This window comes from Oenanthe melanoleuca, chromosome 2 (assembly GCF_029582105.1).
Source record: "Oenanthe melanoleuca isolate GR-GAL-2019-014 chromosome 2, OMel1.0, whole genome shotgun sequence".
In the NCBI taxonomy this organism is placed as follows: Eukaryota; Metazoa; Chordata; class Aves; order Passeriformes; family Muscicapidae; genus Oenanthe; species Oenanthe melanoleuca.
Genome location: NC_079335.1, coordinates 2,499,173 through 2,516,726, shown reverse-complemented (window position 1 = coordinate 2,516,726; position 17,554 = coordinate 2,499,173). Strand labels below are relative to the sequence as shown.

Sequence of the window (17,554 nt, the reverse complement as noted above, 5' to 3'; positions counted from 1 at the left end):
CTTTGGGAATAGTCAATTACAAATCAGGCTGAGAATTGCTTCATTCATTCTAATCCAGGGTCTCTGAGGGAGCTGTGAGCAAATTGCAGTGCCTGCAGTCTGTTTTATAGTGCCCCAGCTTCAGATTCCCAGCAATGCTGCTAAGGGCTCACATACCACACCTTAATGTCAAAAGATCAATATTAACCTTGTCATTATAGTGCTGGTAAAGGTTGATGATATTGATTTCTTGTCCTTGGTGCCAAGGCAATCACGTGGGATTATCCCAGATGCAGAACTGCAGCTGCTGCCTCCTGAAAGTCTCATTAAGCAGCCTGAAAGGAGCTCTGATGGCTTGAACATATCCCTGCCTTCTCCTTGGACTGAAGAAATTGGGGAATTTAGGATGATATTCTCTACTCAGAGAGTGGTGAGGCCTTGGCATGGGATGCCCAGAGAAGCTGTGGCTGTCCCATTTCTGGAAATGTTCAAATCCAGGCTGGGTGAGGCTCTGAGCAAGCTGGTATAATGAAAAGTGTCCCTGGCCATGGTAGAAGGGCTGTTACTCAATGATCTTTAAGGTTCCTTCAAACCAAAACATTATATTATTGTGTGATTTAACTTGCCCCAAATTCTCACCCAAGTGTTACACGAGCCAACCATTCTCTTAATGAGGAGACCTGGAAAGAGGCAGAGGCACAGAGATAAGCCTGAAACCTGCTCCTTCTGCAGTGGAAAGCACAAGCAAGGTGTGGAGGGCAGAGCTGGGAGTGACAGCCTCTGGCAGGCTGGATTAGCATCTTCCCCTGCAGGGTGAGTGTATCCAGCAGCTCTGAGAAGGACAGGACCCTGCCAGGAGAAATTGCTGCTGACAGCCTGCTTGTTCCCCAGCCTGCCTCAGAGGTGACCACACAAAAACACTTCCATGTGATTTTCAGCCACCTCTGTTCCCCTTCCAGGCAAAATCCACACCACTGACATCTCTGTGTGAAGAGGGATTGGCTGTGCCTATCAAAACAGCATTAAAGATTTGGTTTAATAGTGCAAAGGTGCTGCCTCAGCTGGAGTTTGTGTTTCTGGCTCTAACCTGGGAGCTGTTCATGGAGCCAGGAGTGCTGGGAGACACAAGTTGTGTCTCATCAAAAACTCATCAAAACTGCTCTGAGAGGGGACACTTGGCTCCTGGGTCGTCCCCCAGGTGATGTTCTCTCTGTCCTCCTGGAAGATGTTCAGCTGAAGACAATTTGATTTGTTTTAGCTTTGCAACACCTCCCCAGTTCATCCTGCAGAAGCAATAATTGGCACAGCCCTGCCTTGCAGTGCTCCTGTGATGAGAAATACGTCCCAGCTCGTGGAGCAGTGAGAAACTGCAGCCTTGGGGACCACAGGGATCCTTCAGGTGGGAATGCTGTCCAGGAAACAAGATGGAATTGCACGGGCTGGCAGAGCTCTGGGTGTTACAACATTGCATGGCATTTATGGGTTCATGCAGTGTTCTGCAAGGGTTTGATAAATGAAGACCACAGCCCTTCAAGCCAGGAAAGATGGAACAGAGAATCATGGAATTGTTTAAGTTGGAAAAGCTGTCTAAGCACTGCCAAGCCCACCACTAAACCACATCCCCAATAGATCATGTAAAGACATGAAAGGAAATTTCACAAATGCTCTGCTTTGATTGCCTGTTATGAAAACAGATCCTGGTGTCAGGGATATTGGGCTGCACAGGTAGGTTTGAGTGGGATCAGTTAGATTTGAAAGATTCCTCACTGTGGGGAGACTGTCCCATCTGTCCCCTCTGAGCTTTGCACTGGGGTCTGCAGCAATGTGAAGAAGCAAATAGAGCATGGACTGAGCTCTGGTGGGATCTGTACAACTTCAGAGAGGCTCAGGGCGGGGAAGCATTTCATCCCTCCCCAGTGGTGCAGGCTGGATTTCTCTTCACAAGTCTGTTCTCTGATATTTTGCCTGCTCTGCTTTGAAATGAGTTAAGTGATTAGGCCTCTATGGTTTTCTTATGGGAAGATTCTTCCACGGTTTTATTTGATCTCCCTTTCCAGACTAAACATTCCCTTTCTCATTTCCCTGCCCACCTCCCCCACCATTTCCACATAAATAATCTCTCTTTATCCCTAGTGTTTCATTTGCAGAGATTCATGTAATAAGCACAGCTTTATGCTGGGTTTCCTTGAAAGCTGCACACTGGCCTGATTTCCATCTTCCTTTAAGTGATTTGTAGAGCAGAGGGAGATTGAAGCTGGTCCTGAGTGATTGTCCAGATTTGACCTCGTTACCTTCATTTGCAGAGACTTGTGAATGCTGTGGGAATCAGTGGCAGCTTTGGAAAATAACATAATTTATTTGGGTGCCCAGAAGTGAGTGACCTGAGCAGACTCTGGCAATTTTGGTGGTGAGAAATACTGGCCTGACCTGGAGCTGGCTGTGCCCTGACCACATCTCCATGGAGAGTCACAGGGTTAAAGTCAAGGTAGGAAGAGACCAAGCAACTGGGAAAGTACCAGGAACCATCTTGTTGGCCAGATCAGGATTTTTTGGCCCAATATCCTCTCATTAGCAGTGGCTACCAAGGGAAAATAGCAGAACAAGACAAACATACAACATTCAGACAGCCTGAAAGGAGTTGTGGCCAGCTGGGGCTCAACATCTTCTCTCAGGCAACCAGCAACAGGAAAAGAGAGACTGTGGCAGGAGAGATTCATGCTGGACATCAGGGAGAATTTCTTCACTGAAAGGCTTGTCAGACCCTGGAATGGGCTGCCAAGGGAGGTGATGGAGTCACCATCCCTGGAAGTGTTCAAGAAATTATTGGATGTGGCACTGAGTGCTCTGATTTAGTCAAGGTCAGAGGTTGGACTCAATGACCCTGAAGGTCCTTTCCAACTCTGTACAACTCAGCAGCTTGAAGCCCAGGAACTTTCTGAACAAGAGCTGCTGGGTTTGTCTTTCATGCATTTCCCCAGTTATGTTTTATATTCATGGAAACTTTGGTGCTTTTTCCTGATGTGAAAGCACTGCAGCATTTGATACCACTCTGTGTCTATAAATTATTTTCTTCACTGGTTTTGCACCTGCCTCCTGCCCTTTTCATTTGACACCCCTCAATTCCAGTTCTGGAAAACTCAAGGAGCAGCCAGTCCCTGGTTACCTTGCCCTGCAGCTCATGAACTTTTAATGCATGTTTATAATTTTTCTCCCCTCACCCTTCTCTTTTCCATGGAGAAAAGTCAAACAATCATGGAATGGTTTGGTTTTCAAGGAGTTTTAAAGATCACCTCGTTCCAAGCCTCCTTTCTTGTTCAAGGATGCCTTCCACTATCCCAGGCTGCTCCAAGCCACATCCAACCTGTACTTGAAAACTTCCAGGGATGGGGCAGCCACAATTTCTCTGGAAAATCTGTGCCAGGGTCTCACCACCCTCAGGGTAAAGAATTCCTTCTGCCCTCTTTCAACTTAGAACCATTTCCCCTTGTCCTATCACTGCATGTCCTTGCAATGAATTATTTTGCTTTTTAGGGAGCTTGGGACATTGGTTTTTATAGTAATGTGCACAATCTGCAAAACAGCAAAGTGTAACATGGGATTTGTATTGGAAAGGACAGAGAAGGAACCACTGGAGTGACTCACTTGTGCTACTGGAGATTTTCAGTGCATGGGGCACAAGGAGGGGACATCCTCTGAAAGATTTCTCTCCTTTTTGCCCACAGAAGGAACAAACTGAATGTATGGCTTTCCAGGGAACAATCACTGGTTGCTGTAATAGACGGAATTCTTCAGAACAGTCCCTTCTGGACTTGCTCTTTTCCTGCACAGTAGAAAGGAGAGTGATAAAGGAGCAGCTCCCTCACTTACCCCATTGTGTAACAAATTTAGGATTCAGATGGTAAAAGACAAACTCACTCTTGATCTCCCTTCAGTATCCTTCCCCCTGTTTGCATAAGAAATGACATTTTTTCCACTCATTTGCTAAATGAGATGATTCAGGAGCTGTGATACAAATTCCACTGCAGATATTCCCAGTGGTAGCACACAGAGCTGTGCTGGGGTTTTTGCAGATACAAAATGCCCTGACCTGCTGAGTTGGAGACAGCTGCCAACAAAACATGTCTTCAGCTGGGGTCAGTGAGAGGCCAAATCCAAAAAAGCAAAATTGGAGGTGGATGTGGAGTGTCAGCAAAGCCCCTTTTGCTGTGCTCCATTGATTGTCTGGTGTAGATCCCTGAGTTTTTGCTGCTGTCACTATCTATCACTATCGCCATCTCATTTAAGGGATTGCTGTTAAATTAAAAGGACTGATTGACTGAGTGGCATCCGAGACACATTGCAGCTGTCAGCTGCAAAGATAAACTCTGGATCTGGGATGCAAATCTTCCCAAAGATCAAGGGTGTTTGGAGGAGGTGTCTAAGTGGAGCCCTCTCAGTTAATTTGCACTAGGAAAGACCCATTCTTCTGGCATCTCTGCTTAAGATTCAGAACGAGAAATGCCAAATACGAGCTTGCTGGTTGATGTAAACCATCTTGGAATTTTCTCTATTTAACCAGAGAATTAAAATGCATTGGGTCAGCCTTGCATGAAAAGTAATTTGTTTTAGTCTATGATCATGATAAGAACTGACTGAGGAGGATCAAAAAACTCTTTAGAAACTGGATTAAAGGCCTCCCTGAATGATGGGCACTCAGACCAGAAACGAGCCTCAGATGCAACAGCCACCTTGGTTAGAACACATTCTAGGAGCTTGAGCTGCTCTCCAAAAATAAAAAATGCAAGTTAAACCTGTCTGTGTGATCAAGGTGACTGCTGCTGGTTGTGATGGGACCCTCTGGAGCTGGGGGAATGACCCACAGCTCCTCCAGTGCAGGGGGATGAAAGGCAAAGTGAGAGAGCTCTGTGGCTCTGAGAAAAACTTCACAAAGTGGGGACGGGCTGGGTGTGTGACCTTCGGAGGATTCAGTGCCTTTGAAAAGCAGAAATCCTTTCTAGAGCAGTTGCAGCAGCCTCATTATTTGTGGATTAAGGACAGATGGCAGCTCAGCCCGCATCGATCAGCGGGAGCAGCGTTTGCTGAGAGCTCCTGGAACGGGGCTCCAGGGGTGGCAGGGACTGTCTGCACGGGGTCCATCACCTTCACAGCGACTCTGAGCTGCATTTCATGTGCATTTCGTGTGCATTCCTCACTTCCCAGCATCAAAAAAACATCCAGCCTCATGCTCGAAAGGGAAGAGGGGCAGAGCAAGGGATTGTGTGGTGGGCAAGTGGGAATGAATGTTCTCTAGAGGATGGGGAGTCCATGGGGGCTGTGTCAGCTCAACAAGCAGAGACTGAGTGGTGGGCTGAGGGATGGGACAGCTGTGCAGCCCCTGCAGGGACCACGTCACCCTACATGCCTTCTGCAGCTTCTGCACTGAGCTAAAAGCATCTGTGTGACACCACAGCCATTGCAGATCATTCCACAGCCATTGCAGATCTTTCCACAGCCATTGCAGATGATTCTTTCCATAGAATCATGGAATCTTAAGGTTGGGAGAGATCACCAAGCCAATGTAGCAGCCCCACCGTGTTCACCACCACCATGTCCTCAAGTGCCACATCCACGCCTTGTTTGAACACTGATGGGGATGGTGACCCCACCTCTTCCCTGGGCAGCCTGTTCCAGAGTTTAACAACCTTTTCTGTGAAGAAATTTTTCCAAATAAATAACCTAAAACTCCCCCTGGCACATCTTGAGGTCATTTCATCCCATCACTTGTTACTTGGGAGAGGAGACTGACACCCACCTCTCTACAAGCTGCTGTCAGGGAGTTGCAGGGAGAGATGAGGTCTCCCTTCAGCCTTTTTCTCCAGGCTGAGCCCCCTCACTTCCCTCAGCCACTCCTTTCCAGAAATGAGATGCAGCAGTGGGAACAAGAAATCTGTGCTTTCCTCATGGCACAGCATTTCCCCCCCTGAAAGGTGGGATAGGAATAACTTCATATAATAGACCCTTAACCACTTGTTTACAGCTCCACTAAAAAAGACAAATCACTTGAAGCAGTGAAGGACTAGACCCAGGAAAAGAAGGGGGATTTCAAAAGGTTTATCTGACAGCCAATAAACAAGATAAATAACATGCAGCATTTAATTTGTCAGGACCATGGTACAACCTGATGATAAAAAAGGACTGCTCCATAAAGTGGGGAATACCTTTGTCTTGGCTGTAAATGCCTGGGTTGATTTACTAAGTGCCCTGGTACTTCTCTAGCTCCTCTTTAGTACTCACAAATGGAATGGAAACTGAGGAGTAAGGAGAGGAAGGAAGTTATCTGTGCTCAACCTCATAAACTGATCTCATTCCAGTTAAGGATTTGAGATCATGACAGTTTTTATCTTAGTTTGCCTGGTTCTCGCATTGCTGAGGATAAGCAGAGTAAGAGTCACCCCCTCTGCTCTGCTCAGGTGAGACCCCACCTGCAGAGCTGCCTCCAGCCCTGGATCCCAGCACAGGAAGGACCTGGAGTGAATCCAGAGGAGACACCAGGATGATCAGAGGGATGGAGCAGCTCTGCTGGGAGGAAAGGCTGAGAGAATTTGGGTTGTTCACCCTGGAGGAGAGAAGCTTTAGGATTACCTAATTGTGGCTTTCCAGTACCTGAAGGGAGCCTACAAGAAACATGGAGAGAGAACATTTACAAAGACCTGGAGTGACAAGACAAGGGAGAGTGGCTTCAAACAGAAAGAAAGAAGGTTTGGCTTGGATATCAGGAAGAGATTCTTTCTTGTGAGGGTTGTGAGGCCCTGGCAAATGTTTCCCAGAGAAGCTGTGGCTGCCCCATCCCTGGAAATGTCCAAAGCCAGGCTGGGCAGAGCTTGGAGCAACCTGGGGTAGTGGAAGGTGGGTGAGACAAGATGATCTCTGAGGCCCCTTCCAGCTCAAGCCATTCCATGATTCTGTAATTCTATGATTTAAGAAATCAAACACTGGCACCTTCATTATCCCCCCCTCTTTCCTGTAGTGAGACCAGGCAGCAATAATTTCTCTGTGTATTTTAGGGGATCAGTGCCATAGTAGGTCATATCCCAAAATGCAGAACTGAATAATCCATCATCAGACTAGGGAGCACCACGACAGCCAGTGACTCTGGGCCCATATTTTGCTTACAACACAATATAAAATAACTTCTAAAGACACTGGACCAATTATGCATTTTGTCTCAACAAAAAGCATCCCAAATAAATCACAATCCATGCCAAGGCTTGCATGAAGCTGCTTTCTCCCTTCCCCAGCCTTACTCTTAATATGCAAGGGAGTGAGATGAAAGAAAGAAATCCTGAAAAGGGCAAGCCAGGAGCTGATTAACTCCTAAATGTGTCTGGTTACAGACATCCTATTGATCAGCTCCAGCCTGGCAAGGGGATACCTCCCATTACACTGATGGTTTCCCTTACAAAGGAAACACAATCTGTCTCCCATAAGGAAATGGAAGACAAGCCTGTCTTCCTGTGCTGTTTAGAAAAGTGACCAGCACAGAAAGTGACTTTTGGGGGAAAGACAGTCTTCTTCAAGGTCAGGTATTGGTTTTGTGCCAATACAACTCTGTCCTTCCCGCTGCTGCCAGGATCTCTGGGCACTTTGCTGGCAAGTTCACTGCCCTCCATTTCCTTCCTGCTCCATTTTTCCATCTTATTCTTATGATTGAGTCTGAGCAGCTTCCATGGCCATCAGCAGTGGGAATGTTCCTAGGCCTGTGTTTATTTTCACTGTGTCTTGGAGGGAAAAGTTAAACCTTAAATACTGGAGGTAGCAAGTATGAACTCGTGTTTTTGCTGTGGAGGTGGATTTGTCCATCCCTGTGCAAGAGGGTGCTGATAATATCTCTAAGTTCTGATCTGGCACACTGCTGGGCTCGTTTTTCCAGGGCTGGTGTCCTGCCTAGGGTGTGTAGGCACCAGCAGAGCCCAGAGCTCAGTGTACAGCCACAATCTCATCAATTCAAGGAGGCCCAGCCAGCTGAAGTGGATCTTCTGAATCTCTGAATTCTCTAGCTGTTGGCAAGAAAAAAAAAAAAAGGAGGAGGGGGTTATTTCATTTTTATTTAAAAACAAGAATTTTCCCAGTGTTTCCTGTCTTCAAGAAACCCTGCATCTTTAGCTCGTTATCCTTATCTGTGCCTGAGCACAGCACAGAGCTGAATTCCCTGGGCCTGAAACATCTCCAAGGGTAGCTGTGGGTAATGAGAGAATTCCCAGCAGGAAAGGCAGCCATGTGAAAGTGCCACCTCTGGGCTGAAGGGCCACCTCTGCTCCTCCCCATGAGGTGGACAAATGATGGAGCAGAACAGTGAATCCAGGGCTTATTTCAGCAGATTTTAGATTGCTGCATGGGGCCAATGAGGAGAGAACTGACCACTGAGGGATGTGACAGCTTATCCATCACCTGAAAGGACTGGATAATCCCTGCTGTCTTTTACAACCCAAACCTCAGCCTTGCTGTGCTCCCTGCAGGCGTTTGGGCTGTGGGAGGCCAGCCAGGTTCAGATGGCTTCACAGTCCATCCTGCCATCAGCATTTATGGATGTTCCACCCGGGCCAGTTGCTCTTGGCAGGGAGCTGGAAAGACAACGGGTGGAGAAGGCTGCAGAGTCTCAGAATTTCCCTTAAGCAGCAGGATCATCCCTGCAGCCAGGTGGTTTGGTGGATCCATCAGTTTTCAGAGCTGTAGATTGTGGTACAGTGGGGAAAGATGAGCATTGCTGACGCCAGCACTGAGAATGGCTGGGGAGAGGAGCCAAAAATGCACCTGCATCTTATGGTGCTCACAGGTTGCTCCCTGTGGGTCCTACAAAGGGTGCTGGAGGAGAATGCCATTCCCATGTTATCCCCCCACCAAAGCTGTCCTTGAGAGTGGTGCCTCTCTGTGGCTGGTGAGTCTGCAGTGTGGGGAAAGGAAATGTCTTTTTATGGGAAATATGAGTGGTAGAACCCTTATCCCATCTCACCTTCCTTGTCTTCACATTGTGTGTTTGTGTGGTGGTAGGAAGAGGAGACACAACCTCACTGATGGTGGATTTGCACCCTGAAGTGGTTTTTGCTCGTGTCTTCTGGGGTTGGAAGGCAAAAGGACACAAAATGAGCAGAGGGTCTTGTCAGAGGGGAGCTCTTTGCCACAGCAAGCACAGGAAGAGCAGGACTAGTTGGAATCATAGAATATCCTGAGGTGGAAGGTACCCCCAAGGACCACTAAAGTCCAACTCCTGGCTCTGCACAGGACAGCCTGTCAAGATCTGCTCAACCCTAACAGGAGCTGTGATGGTTCGTTCGACCCCAGGGTGCAAAAGACAAAAGCAAGAGACTCAGGTTTTACTCAGCAGAGAGCAGTAAAGCAGTTTATTGCATGTCAAGAATTCAGTTTTGCGATAGGAGGGAGAGAGAGAGAGACAGAAAGGAGAAAGGATGGGATATAGCTACCAAGAAATGGGACACATCCTTGTGGTCATCCAATGATAGATGTGTCTTCAATCCATTGGGGAGAAAGAGATCTCAGAGTCTCTTTAAGAAAGTTACTTTTTATAGTCCTTTTCCAAAGTGAGTGGCCTCTGGCCAAAAGGTGGGAAGATTTATGGACTGTTGTGTGTGGAGATCATTGCTCCCAGAAACAGGTGCTGGAACAGGGCGCTGTAACCAGAACCCTGCTGAGAGCAACGTGCCATGGCAGCACCAGGCACAGCTACCAACAGTCCTGGGCAAGCACCCACCTCAGCCAGGCCAGAACTCAGGTCCAGAGTGAGTGGTGGGGTCCAGGGTCTCAGCCTCTGATGATGGTCCTGAGGCAGATCAGAGAAACTTCAGACTGACTTTTACACAGCCCCAAAACCCACTATGTGCCTGAAGGCGTTGTCCAAACACTTCTTAAACCCTAGAGACAGGAACAACCGAAGAGAAGTCAATGCAAAGGCAGCCAATGCTTCTCGCTTCCCCTTCTTGCCTTTCTGGGCTACCCTGCAGTCTCCAGCCTTCACAGCCACCCCAGTTTGGCTGTGCCCAGCCTCGTCCCCGCGGGGCTCTCACGGGGCTGACGGGGCTTTTCTGGATCTTGCCCAGGTGGTTGGAACTCGTGGTCGGCCTGGGGCGACTGCACCAAGGACTGCGGGGGCGGCCTGCAGACCCGCGTGCGCTCCTGCACGCCGCTTCCCAGCGAGGGCCTGGCCTGCGAGGGAGTCCTGGAGGAGGGACGCCTGTGCAATAGGAAGGCTTGCAATAGTAAGTGGAGGCATGACCGCGACCCCCGGCACGCGCGGCGCCTTCCCGGGACGGCGGCCCGGCCTCGTCCCCACCAGGGATGGGGTGAGGCTGGGGGGAGCTGTGTTGGAGCAGTGAGCCCCAGGGAGTGTGTGGATTGAGGGAATGGGTTTTGGCTGTGCATGGCCCTGCCCGTCCCTGCCTGCCTCGCATGCGCACGTGCTGGCACGGGCTCACTTCCTTGGCACAGAGGATTGATAGGAATCTGCAAGCAGGCTTACATCAGGTGTTCATATGCTGGTGGTAAATCTGTCATGTCCTTAAAGGCATTTTTTTTTTTTTCCAGTTCTCCCAAATAGTAAAAGTTAAGAGGTGTTAATCTTGCTTCTTCTTGGTTTAGTCCAAGAGCGGTGACCCTGCCCCTTTCTCTTACAAATGGAAGCTCGGTGATAAGATGTAGAGAAGGATCTTAGACAGGCACAGGCTTCAGTGTGTGCTCCACTCTCCCCCTGTAATGCAGCCTCTTTCCAGGTCCCCTTCTCCAGAGAACAGGGCACAGAGTGCCCACACCAGTCAGATACTGGTGGGTTGAGCTGGTGAACCTCCAGCACTTCCATCCCCAGTTCTTCTATTGCTTTAAGCTGTGTTGAGAGGGGGATGAAGAGAAAAAGCCAACTGCAGACACAGCTCAGCTCAACAAATGTGAGCAAATGGCTGGCTGTAATTATTCCCTTCTTTTTATTTCAAATTCAGAGTAGAGAATGTTTGAATAACTGCTCTGACTAGTCAAATAACTAAGGAAAGTTCAACTGTCTTCAAAGGCTGGGAAGTATCTCCTGATAAGGAGGAAGTTCAAATAAAGGGACATAAATATATTCCTCTAATAAGGGCTAAAACCATTTCATGCATTTTTTAACATTTCCATAAATTTAAAATATGTTGCAATTAGGCTTAGACCTTTTTTTTTTTTTTTTCAAAAATGAAACCTGATATATTAAATTCTATCTCCTTGACTCACAATTGCAAAATTCCCTCTGAGGTTTGCCCACACCAGGGATATATAATCTGGATATTTAATCCCATGCTTGGTGGTGACTTTGGAGTCATGTCTCAGCTCTGGCTTGTGGTAGGGAGAGTAGGAATGCAAGGACCTGGAACCTGATCCTGAAAAAAGTCCAGCTGTGGGACTGGGGAGTGGCTGAGTGGAGTTGAAGGGCCCACCAGTCTTGGTGAACAATGTGTGAAGGGAGAAGGTAGAAGTGGCACTGGGAGTGGGAGAGGGGGATCTGCAGGGCTGGTCACTCTTTGAACATGGGAACACGTGGGACAACAGGCAAAAAAAGCTCCTCAAAGTGTCCCTCCTGTGCTGGATCAACTAGGGGGGACCCAGTTCCCCAGATTCTCTTTGCAGGACGTCCTTCCTCATCCCTAGCCATCTTCCAAGCTGTCCATGGCACCTGTTTGATTCTTCTGCAGCCCTCCTCAAGTGGTGAGAGGGGGAAGACCCTGTTTTCCAGGGTGAAGACCCTCTTTTCCAGGGTGAAGACCCTCTTTTCCAGGGTGAAGACCCCCTTTTCCAGGGCCAGCCTCATCAGCACTGAGCAGGGGGTGAAACATCTTCCCTTGATCTTCCCCAGGGGCAAAACTTTGGTTCTTCTTCATGGTAGATCTCCTGAGGTTGTGGTGGCAAGGAGTGGGATGGGGTGGATTTCCATGGAGGCTGGGTTGGATTTCCATGGCATGGAGTGCAGCAGTGAAGAATGAATTGGCTTTTACTCATTATTTACTTCACTTTTTCCAGAGCACAACATTCAGCAAAGCCAATCCTAAGTGCAAACAACCTGAAGGGGCTGGGATTCAAGAAATGATTTCACTTGTCTTCCTGTGTTTTTTCCAGTGCATTCCCAGTCAGTTCCTCCTCCAAACTACAGTGAGATTGCTTCAGCTCAGATTATTTGGGAAGAAAGAATTTTAAACTAAGTGGAAAGTCCTAGTTTGGAAGGAGACTACACACACAGTCGGGCAGTGATTTACTCCATTGAAATAAATAAATTGAATCTGATTAATTGTCCCAAGACCCTCTTTGCAGACAAACTGCTGAGCACCATTTTGATGTTTTCATGATGAAAAGGATTTGGGGGGATATGTGAGCAATAAATCTTTCCAGAAGATTTCTCCATTCACATCTTGAGGTCTGTGTCCTACTTCAAGACAAACCTGTGTCTCTCCATATCAAAACTGTTCACTTGGCTCAGAACTTGCCTCTCAGTGAATCTGTCCCCTGTTGCCTTTGCCCAAGGAGATGCACTTTTGACCCAAGAAGGGTTTCTGATTTTCTTGCACTTATCTTTTCCTTCTCTTTACTTTCATCTGCACCAAAACCTAAGAGGATTTAAAAGTAGAATAGAAATCCTGTTTTAAATGTGTCACTGTTATTTTCATATTGACTTTTGCTCATAGATTTGTTAGGGATGAGTAGAATGTTCGTTCTTTCCTTGGAACTGTTATTATTCTAAGTGTTCATTATGAGCAGTGGTTAAATAGGTTGTAACTATTCCTTTTTTTAATTAAAAGAAAAAAATGAAGAAAAATGGGGGAAAAAAAGAAAAAAGAGGAACTGGCCAGGAGAACAACTTTGTCTTGAATTGTTCAGCATTTAAGCAACTTGTAATAATACCTGACCAGCTCTCCAGGTATTGTGAAATAGCTGAGATCTTAATTTTCTAGTAGAAAAAAAGTCAGGAAAAAATATTTTCCTTGAACAAAGGGCCATCTGTAATCCTCATAAAACAGCAGAACAAAACATGGGATGAGTGCTCTGGTATTTTCCTCTGCTGTAGAGGTAAATTGAAACTTGTCCACTGAGAAATTGCTGGCCAAGCAAGTCAGGTGAGAGTAACACAGATATCCCCACCACCTTCAAAACAAGGATAAGCCCATCTCTTTTCTTTAACTTCTCCTTTCTCACTTGTGCCAGAGTGGCTCAGAAGCTGATGGGTGATTAGCAGGAGTGTTTTAGCTGTTTAATTGGATCTCCAGCCCCTGGGGCAGCTTCTCAGAGTGCTGACACTCAGTCCCTGGAGCTGCTGAGAGGAACTTTTGTGGAAGATCTTGGAGAGTTTTACTGGTTGTTTTATTTTGCCAGGCCATGGCAAACGTTCCAGAGCTGTTTTGTCACACAGCTCCTGCCCCAGGTGGACCTTTCTCATTTTCCTCTCCCAGAGCTGCCTTCAGCAGGTCTCAGCATGCAGGAATGGGAATGGAGGAAAAACCTCTCAGTTTTTCCAAGAGGTGTGGCTTGTGCCAGCCTGGTCACCAAAATGTGGGTGCAGAGACCTGGGCCCCAGAGCTGAGCCTGAACACCTTGTCTGGAGGCCACAGAGGTTGAAATCAGTGCACAGGGGTGGCTGAATGACTCCACAGCTTTTTTATGTGGTCTTGGTGTTTTCCCACTCGTTTGGGCCACCATCTCTGCTGTTGCACATGATAGAGTCTCTGTCTTGATGATTTTCTGGCTGAATTTCCCCAGGGATACACACCCAAGCCCAACAGGAAGCAAGCCAGGTAAGTTTTCCATGGGCAAAACCAAAAGCTGTGAAATGCTGAGGAAAAACTGGTATTGAAGGCTCACCCCAAACTGGGAAGGAAACTTTGTACAGCTTGGCTTAGGCAGAAACTTTATTTGTGGCAGCTCAAGAGAGGTAATCTGAACGAAAATACAAGGTTTTTGTTGGAATTCTGATTTTGCCTTGGTGATATCCCCCTCTCCAGCACGGACAGAGGAGATTTCCTCCCTCTGTTGAATTTGGGCAGGGGCTGCTGTTTTATAGAGAGGGGAAAATGCCAATCCAAGTGTGGTGGGAGCTTGCAGAGGAACTTCCCAGGTCCACCCACTGTGGATGGAAAGGGATGTGCTCCAGTGGCTCTTTTTGGCTACAAGGTTCTTGAAGCTGGGTTTGCTCACAGCCTGGAGGGTGCTCACAAAGCTCCTGGATGGAAAACATCCAAACCAGAGGGGGAATGTCACAGCCCTGACCCCTGAATTCAGCTGTGCTGGAGAGATGTAAGAACAATCAGAGATGTGGGCAGCCAGCTTTTATTCCTGGGGAAGGAGAGCTGGCAGAGGAGCCTGCTGAAATCCTGCCATCCCATCTGGCAGAGGCTGAGCTGAGCCATCCCTGACATTTATGAACGTGCAGATTGGGAAGGCACAGCTCCCCATGGCTGGGAAAGGGGTGACCACGTCAGGGGCAGGAGAGTGACACTGGCACAGCCCTGCCCTTCCAGGCTGGATTTTCAGCTTCCAGCAGGTTCAGGATGGAGCCCTTCAGCTGTTAGTGGTGTGATGGAATCTATTTATCCATTTCCACATGACATTCCCAAGGCTGAGCCTCAGTCTCAGTCTCAGTCTCTGCCGCCCCTGATTCTCATTAATTTTTTTTTTTTAAATTTTGCTGCAACCACGGAGCTGAAATATCCTGGGCATGTGTGGGAACATCTTCATTCCCTGCAGACCAGGCTAGAATTCATTGCAAGCTGGAGGAGCTCCTCTGGGTGCCTGCTGCTGCTGCAGGGACTTTGCCTTGACCCCATTTTTTTACTGGTGGTTCAGATATTTCACACCTGAGAGTCACAAATCTCCCCCAGCAATTTTTCCACAAATTTCATATGTTCAAATCAAAATGCTTTGGGTCGTTTCCTTAGCTGCTGTAATTGCAATATATCCAGTGGCCTCCAAAATGACCCTCTTCTCCACCCACTGAGATTTTGGGGTTTAGGGGTTGTTAGCAATTCTGTGCTTTTCAGTTTTACTCTTTAGCAGCTGACAGATGCCCCAAAAAGTTCACAGTCATCACCTTTCCTTTCAGTTTTACTGCACTGACATTCATTTGAATGTTTTGGGTATTTTTTTAATAATCCCTTTTCCCTCTTTGCTCTGGTTCATCCTTTCATTCCCACCATCCCACCTTGCCTGAATAATTTCCATGATCCTATTTGCTCTGCCTCTCCTGTTTGGGGGACGAGTAGAGTGTGCAGCTGTGGTGAGACATGTTTGGATGCCAAAGCCTTGGCCCACAGCACTTCAAAGTCTCTGCCTTGGTTTTATTTTTCCCTTGGTTGTGTTGCAAGGTGCTGTCTGACACATTGCACGTTCTCATTAGAAGTGTTGGTCACCTGCTTCCTATTCCCACTCCTGCCAGCACTGATCATCCTCCACATCCACACTTGAGCTGTGTTTTTTCAGAGTCTCATGTACTTGCCTTACAATTGAAACATCCCTGTTTGGTTCCAAGAGCATTATCCCTCCATTCCCCCTGTTGGCATTTGGAAGGTGCTTGGGTTTTTCATGCCATTCTCACTGCATTTATCCAGCTGGGATGTAAATTAATCCTGGAATTACTTCTTCCCTTAATCCTGGAATTACTCCTCTCCACTGACCCTGCTGTCTGAAAAAGGCTGCTGAAATACAACCTGTTTAGTTTTTGACCTCCACCACATAAAATTCAGGTACCCCCAGCAAAGCAGCACTTGCACCAATTTCCCCATGTTCCTAAGGGCCCTGGTGTCTCCCTGCTTTGCTTGGAACCAGGATTGATCTGTGCATCTCTCCAAGGAAACCATCCAGGTTAAATCTCAGCTGTGCTGTGTTAAATGCAGATAAAGTGGCTTCTCTGCACATCCTTTTCCTAAGGGGAGGAAGGCTTCCTGTAGCCCTGGCAGGGGGGAAGCTTGGGGGAAGCTGGAAGGGTCACTCATTCAGCCTCTAGGCCTGATTGGCTTTAATTAGCACAAGAAATAACAGTGCAGACTTGCCATACCTGTCAAGGAGCAAAGGAAATCATTCAGTGCTTCAAGACTGGGATAAGTCATTAGGAGATGTCAGTGACACGAGGCCCAAATAATTGGTGAGAGGAGGTTCAGGGTGTTAGACTTGCAATTAAAAGTTCTCTTTTGCTCTTTTATCTTTCCTTCCCTCTGTGCTGCCTCCTATGTCTCTGTCCATCAGTGAACACTGACTGCTTCTGGGATATTCACTCCCAGCTTTTCCCTGTCACCTTCCTTGCTCTGGGCAGGTGACAAAGCCATCCAAGCTCCACATCTACTCCTTGGTGCCCTGCCCCTCTTTCTCCTCCAAGCCTAAATAAGTCTGTGGGAAGCCCATGGGATGTAATGCAGATGGGTGTTCTTGTGGTTTGTGAGATTTCATGGAGAGGACTTAAATTGGAGCAGATGAAAGTGTGTGGGTATAACCAGGAATGGGTGGTGAGGATGTGAGAAGTCCCAAATATGGGAATAAATTGTCTCCTAACAAACTCAAAAAATGGATATTGGAAAACTACTTCGAGTTTGTCTTTTTTTGAACTGAATCTCCCACAGGAAAGTCCCATGATTTTTAGCTATTAAAAACATAGGGTTTGAGACCTTTCTATTCCAGGGAAGAGCCAGACAAAAACAAGGTGTTTGCAGATATCAGGATGTTTGTGGTCCTGACGTCTGTTTGTGGGTATCTTTCCATTGAGGATGGCAGGTGGGTGAGTGCCCCATCCAGCTGCTGCTGGGAAGATTTGGAGGAGTCCATGTGACAATTGACTCCTCAAGTTCTGCTTTCAGGCAACAGTGATGGTAAATAATACAATTTCACAAACTCTCTCCTAATCCAAACTGCTGAACATAAAGCCTGGCTCCTGGCAGGCACTCTCTGAATCATTCCTCTGCCTCCTCTGCTTTCCCTTTTTGGATGGCAATAAGGATTCCTGCCACCACACTGAAGCTTCATTAACCTTTATTAATTTTCTCGGGGTTCTGGGATCAAATTTGTCACCATTTCAACCCTTGGCAGTTCATACTTCTTAAAAAGATGTCTGAGTGTTTTACCTCCTTGGGGGAAAAGATCTTCTGTCTGGTACTTGCTGTTTGGAAACAAATTGGCTGCCAGATCACAGATTACTCGGGCTCAGCTCTGCTCTCTGCTATTCTGTATGACTCTGGTGGAGTCAGCTGAGCTCTCCTGATTTACAGCAGGCACTCCTGGTGGATGGGATTTAGTTGTTACTGCTGGGTCGTTTCTCTCTTTGCTAGGGAGGGAATGTGCCAGGGTTATAGCATGTCCAGTTGTACAGACAACAAAGATTTTAGTTTCCCCTCCAGCCAATTCAGGGCTGATCCACATGATGAAAATGGGAAGCTGGTGGAGCCTGGGCTCAGAAGGAACAGTTAAATGTGTTTGATTTACTGTGGATGTATTATTTGCCTTCTGAACTCCACAATTTGGGCTCCACTGGGAGATTTTCAGCAGGACACAAGGGTCAGGAGCTTGTCTCTCACTGAGAAGGCAAAGTTCCCAG

The 17,554-nt window shown here is 47.3% G+C and overlaps 1 protein-coding gene across 2 annotated transcripts in view; it reads left to right on the top strand.

Moving 5' to 3' along the window:
• ADGRB1 (adhesion G protein-coupled receptor B1) overlaps positions 1–17,554 on the top strand; it is a 197,992-nt gene that overhangs the window by 29,019 nt on the left and 151,419 nt on the right. For both annotated transcript variants that reach the window (XM_056485647.1, XM_056485646.1), the window contains exon 3: positions 10,071–10,229. In XM_056485647.1, the coding sequence (XP_056341622.1) occupies positions 10,071–10,229 (159 nt within the window). The remainder of the gene's footprint in view (positions 1–10,070; positions 10,230–17,554) is intronic.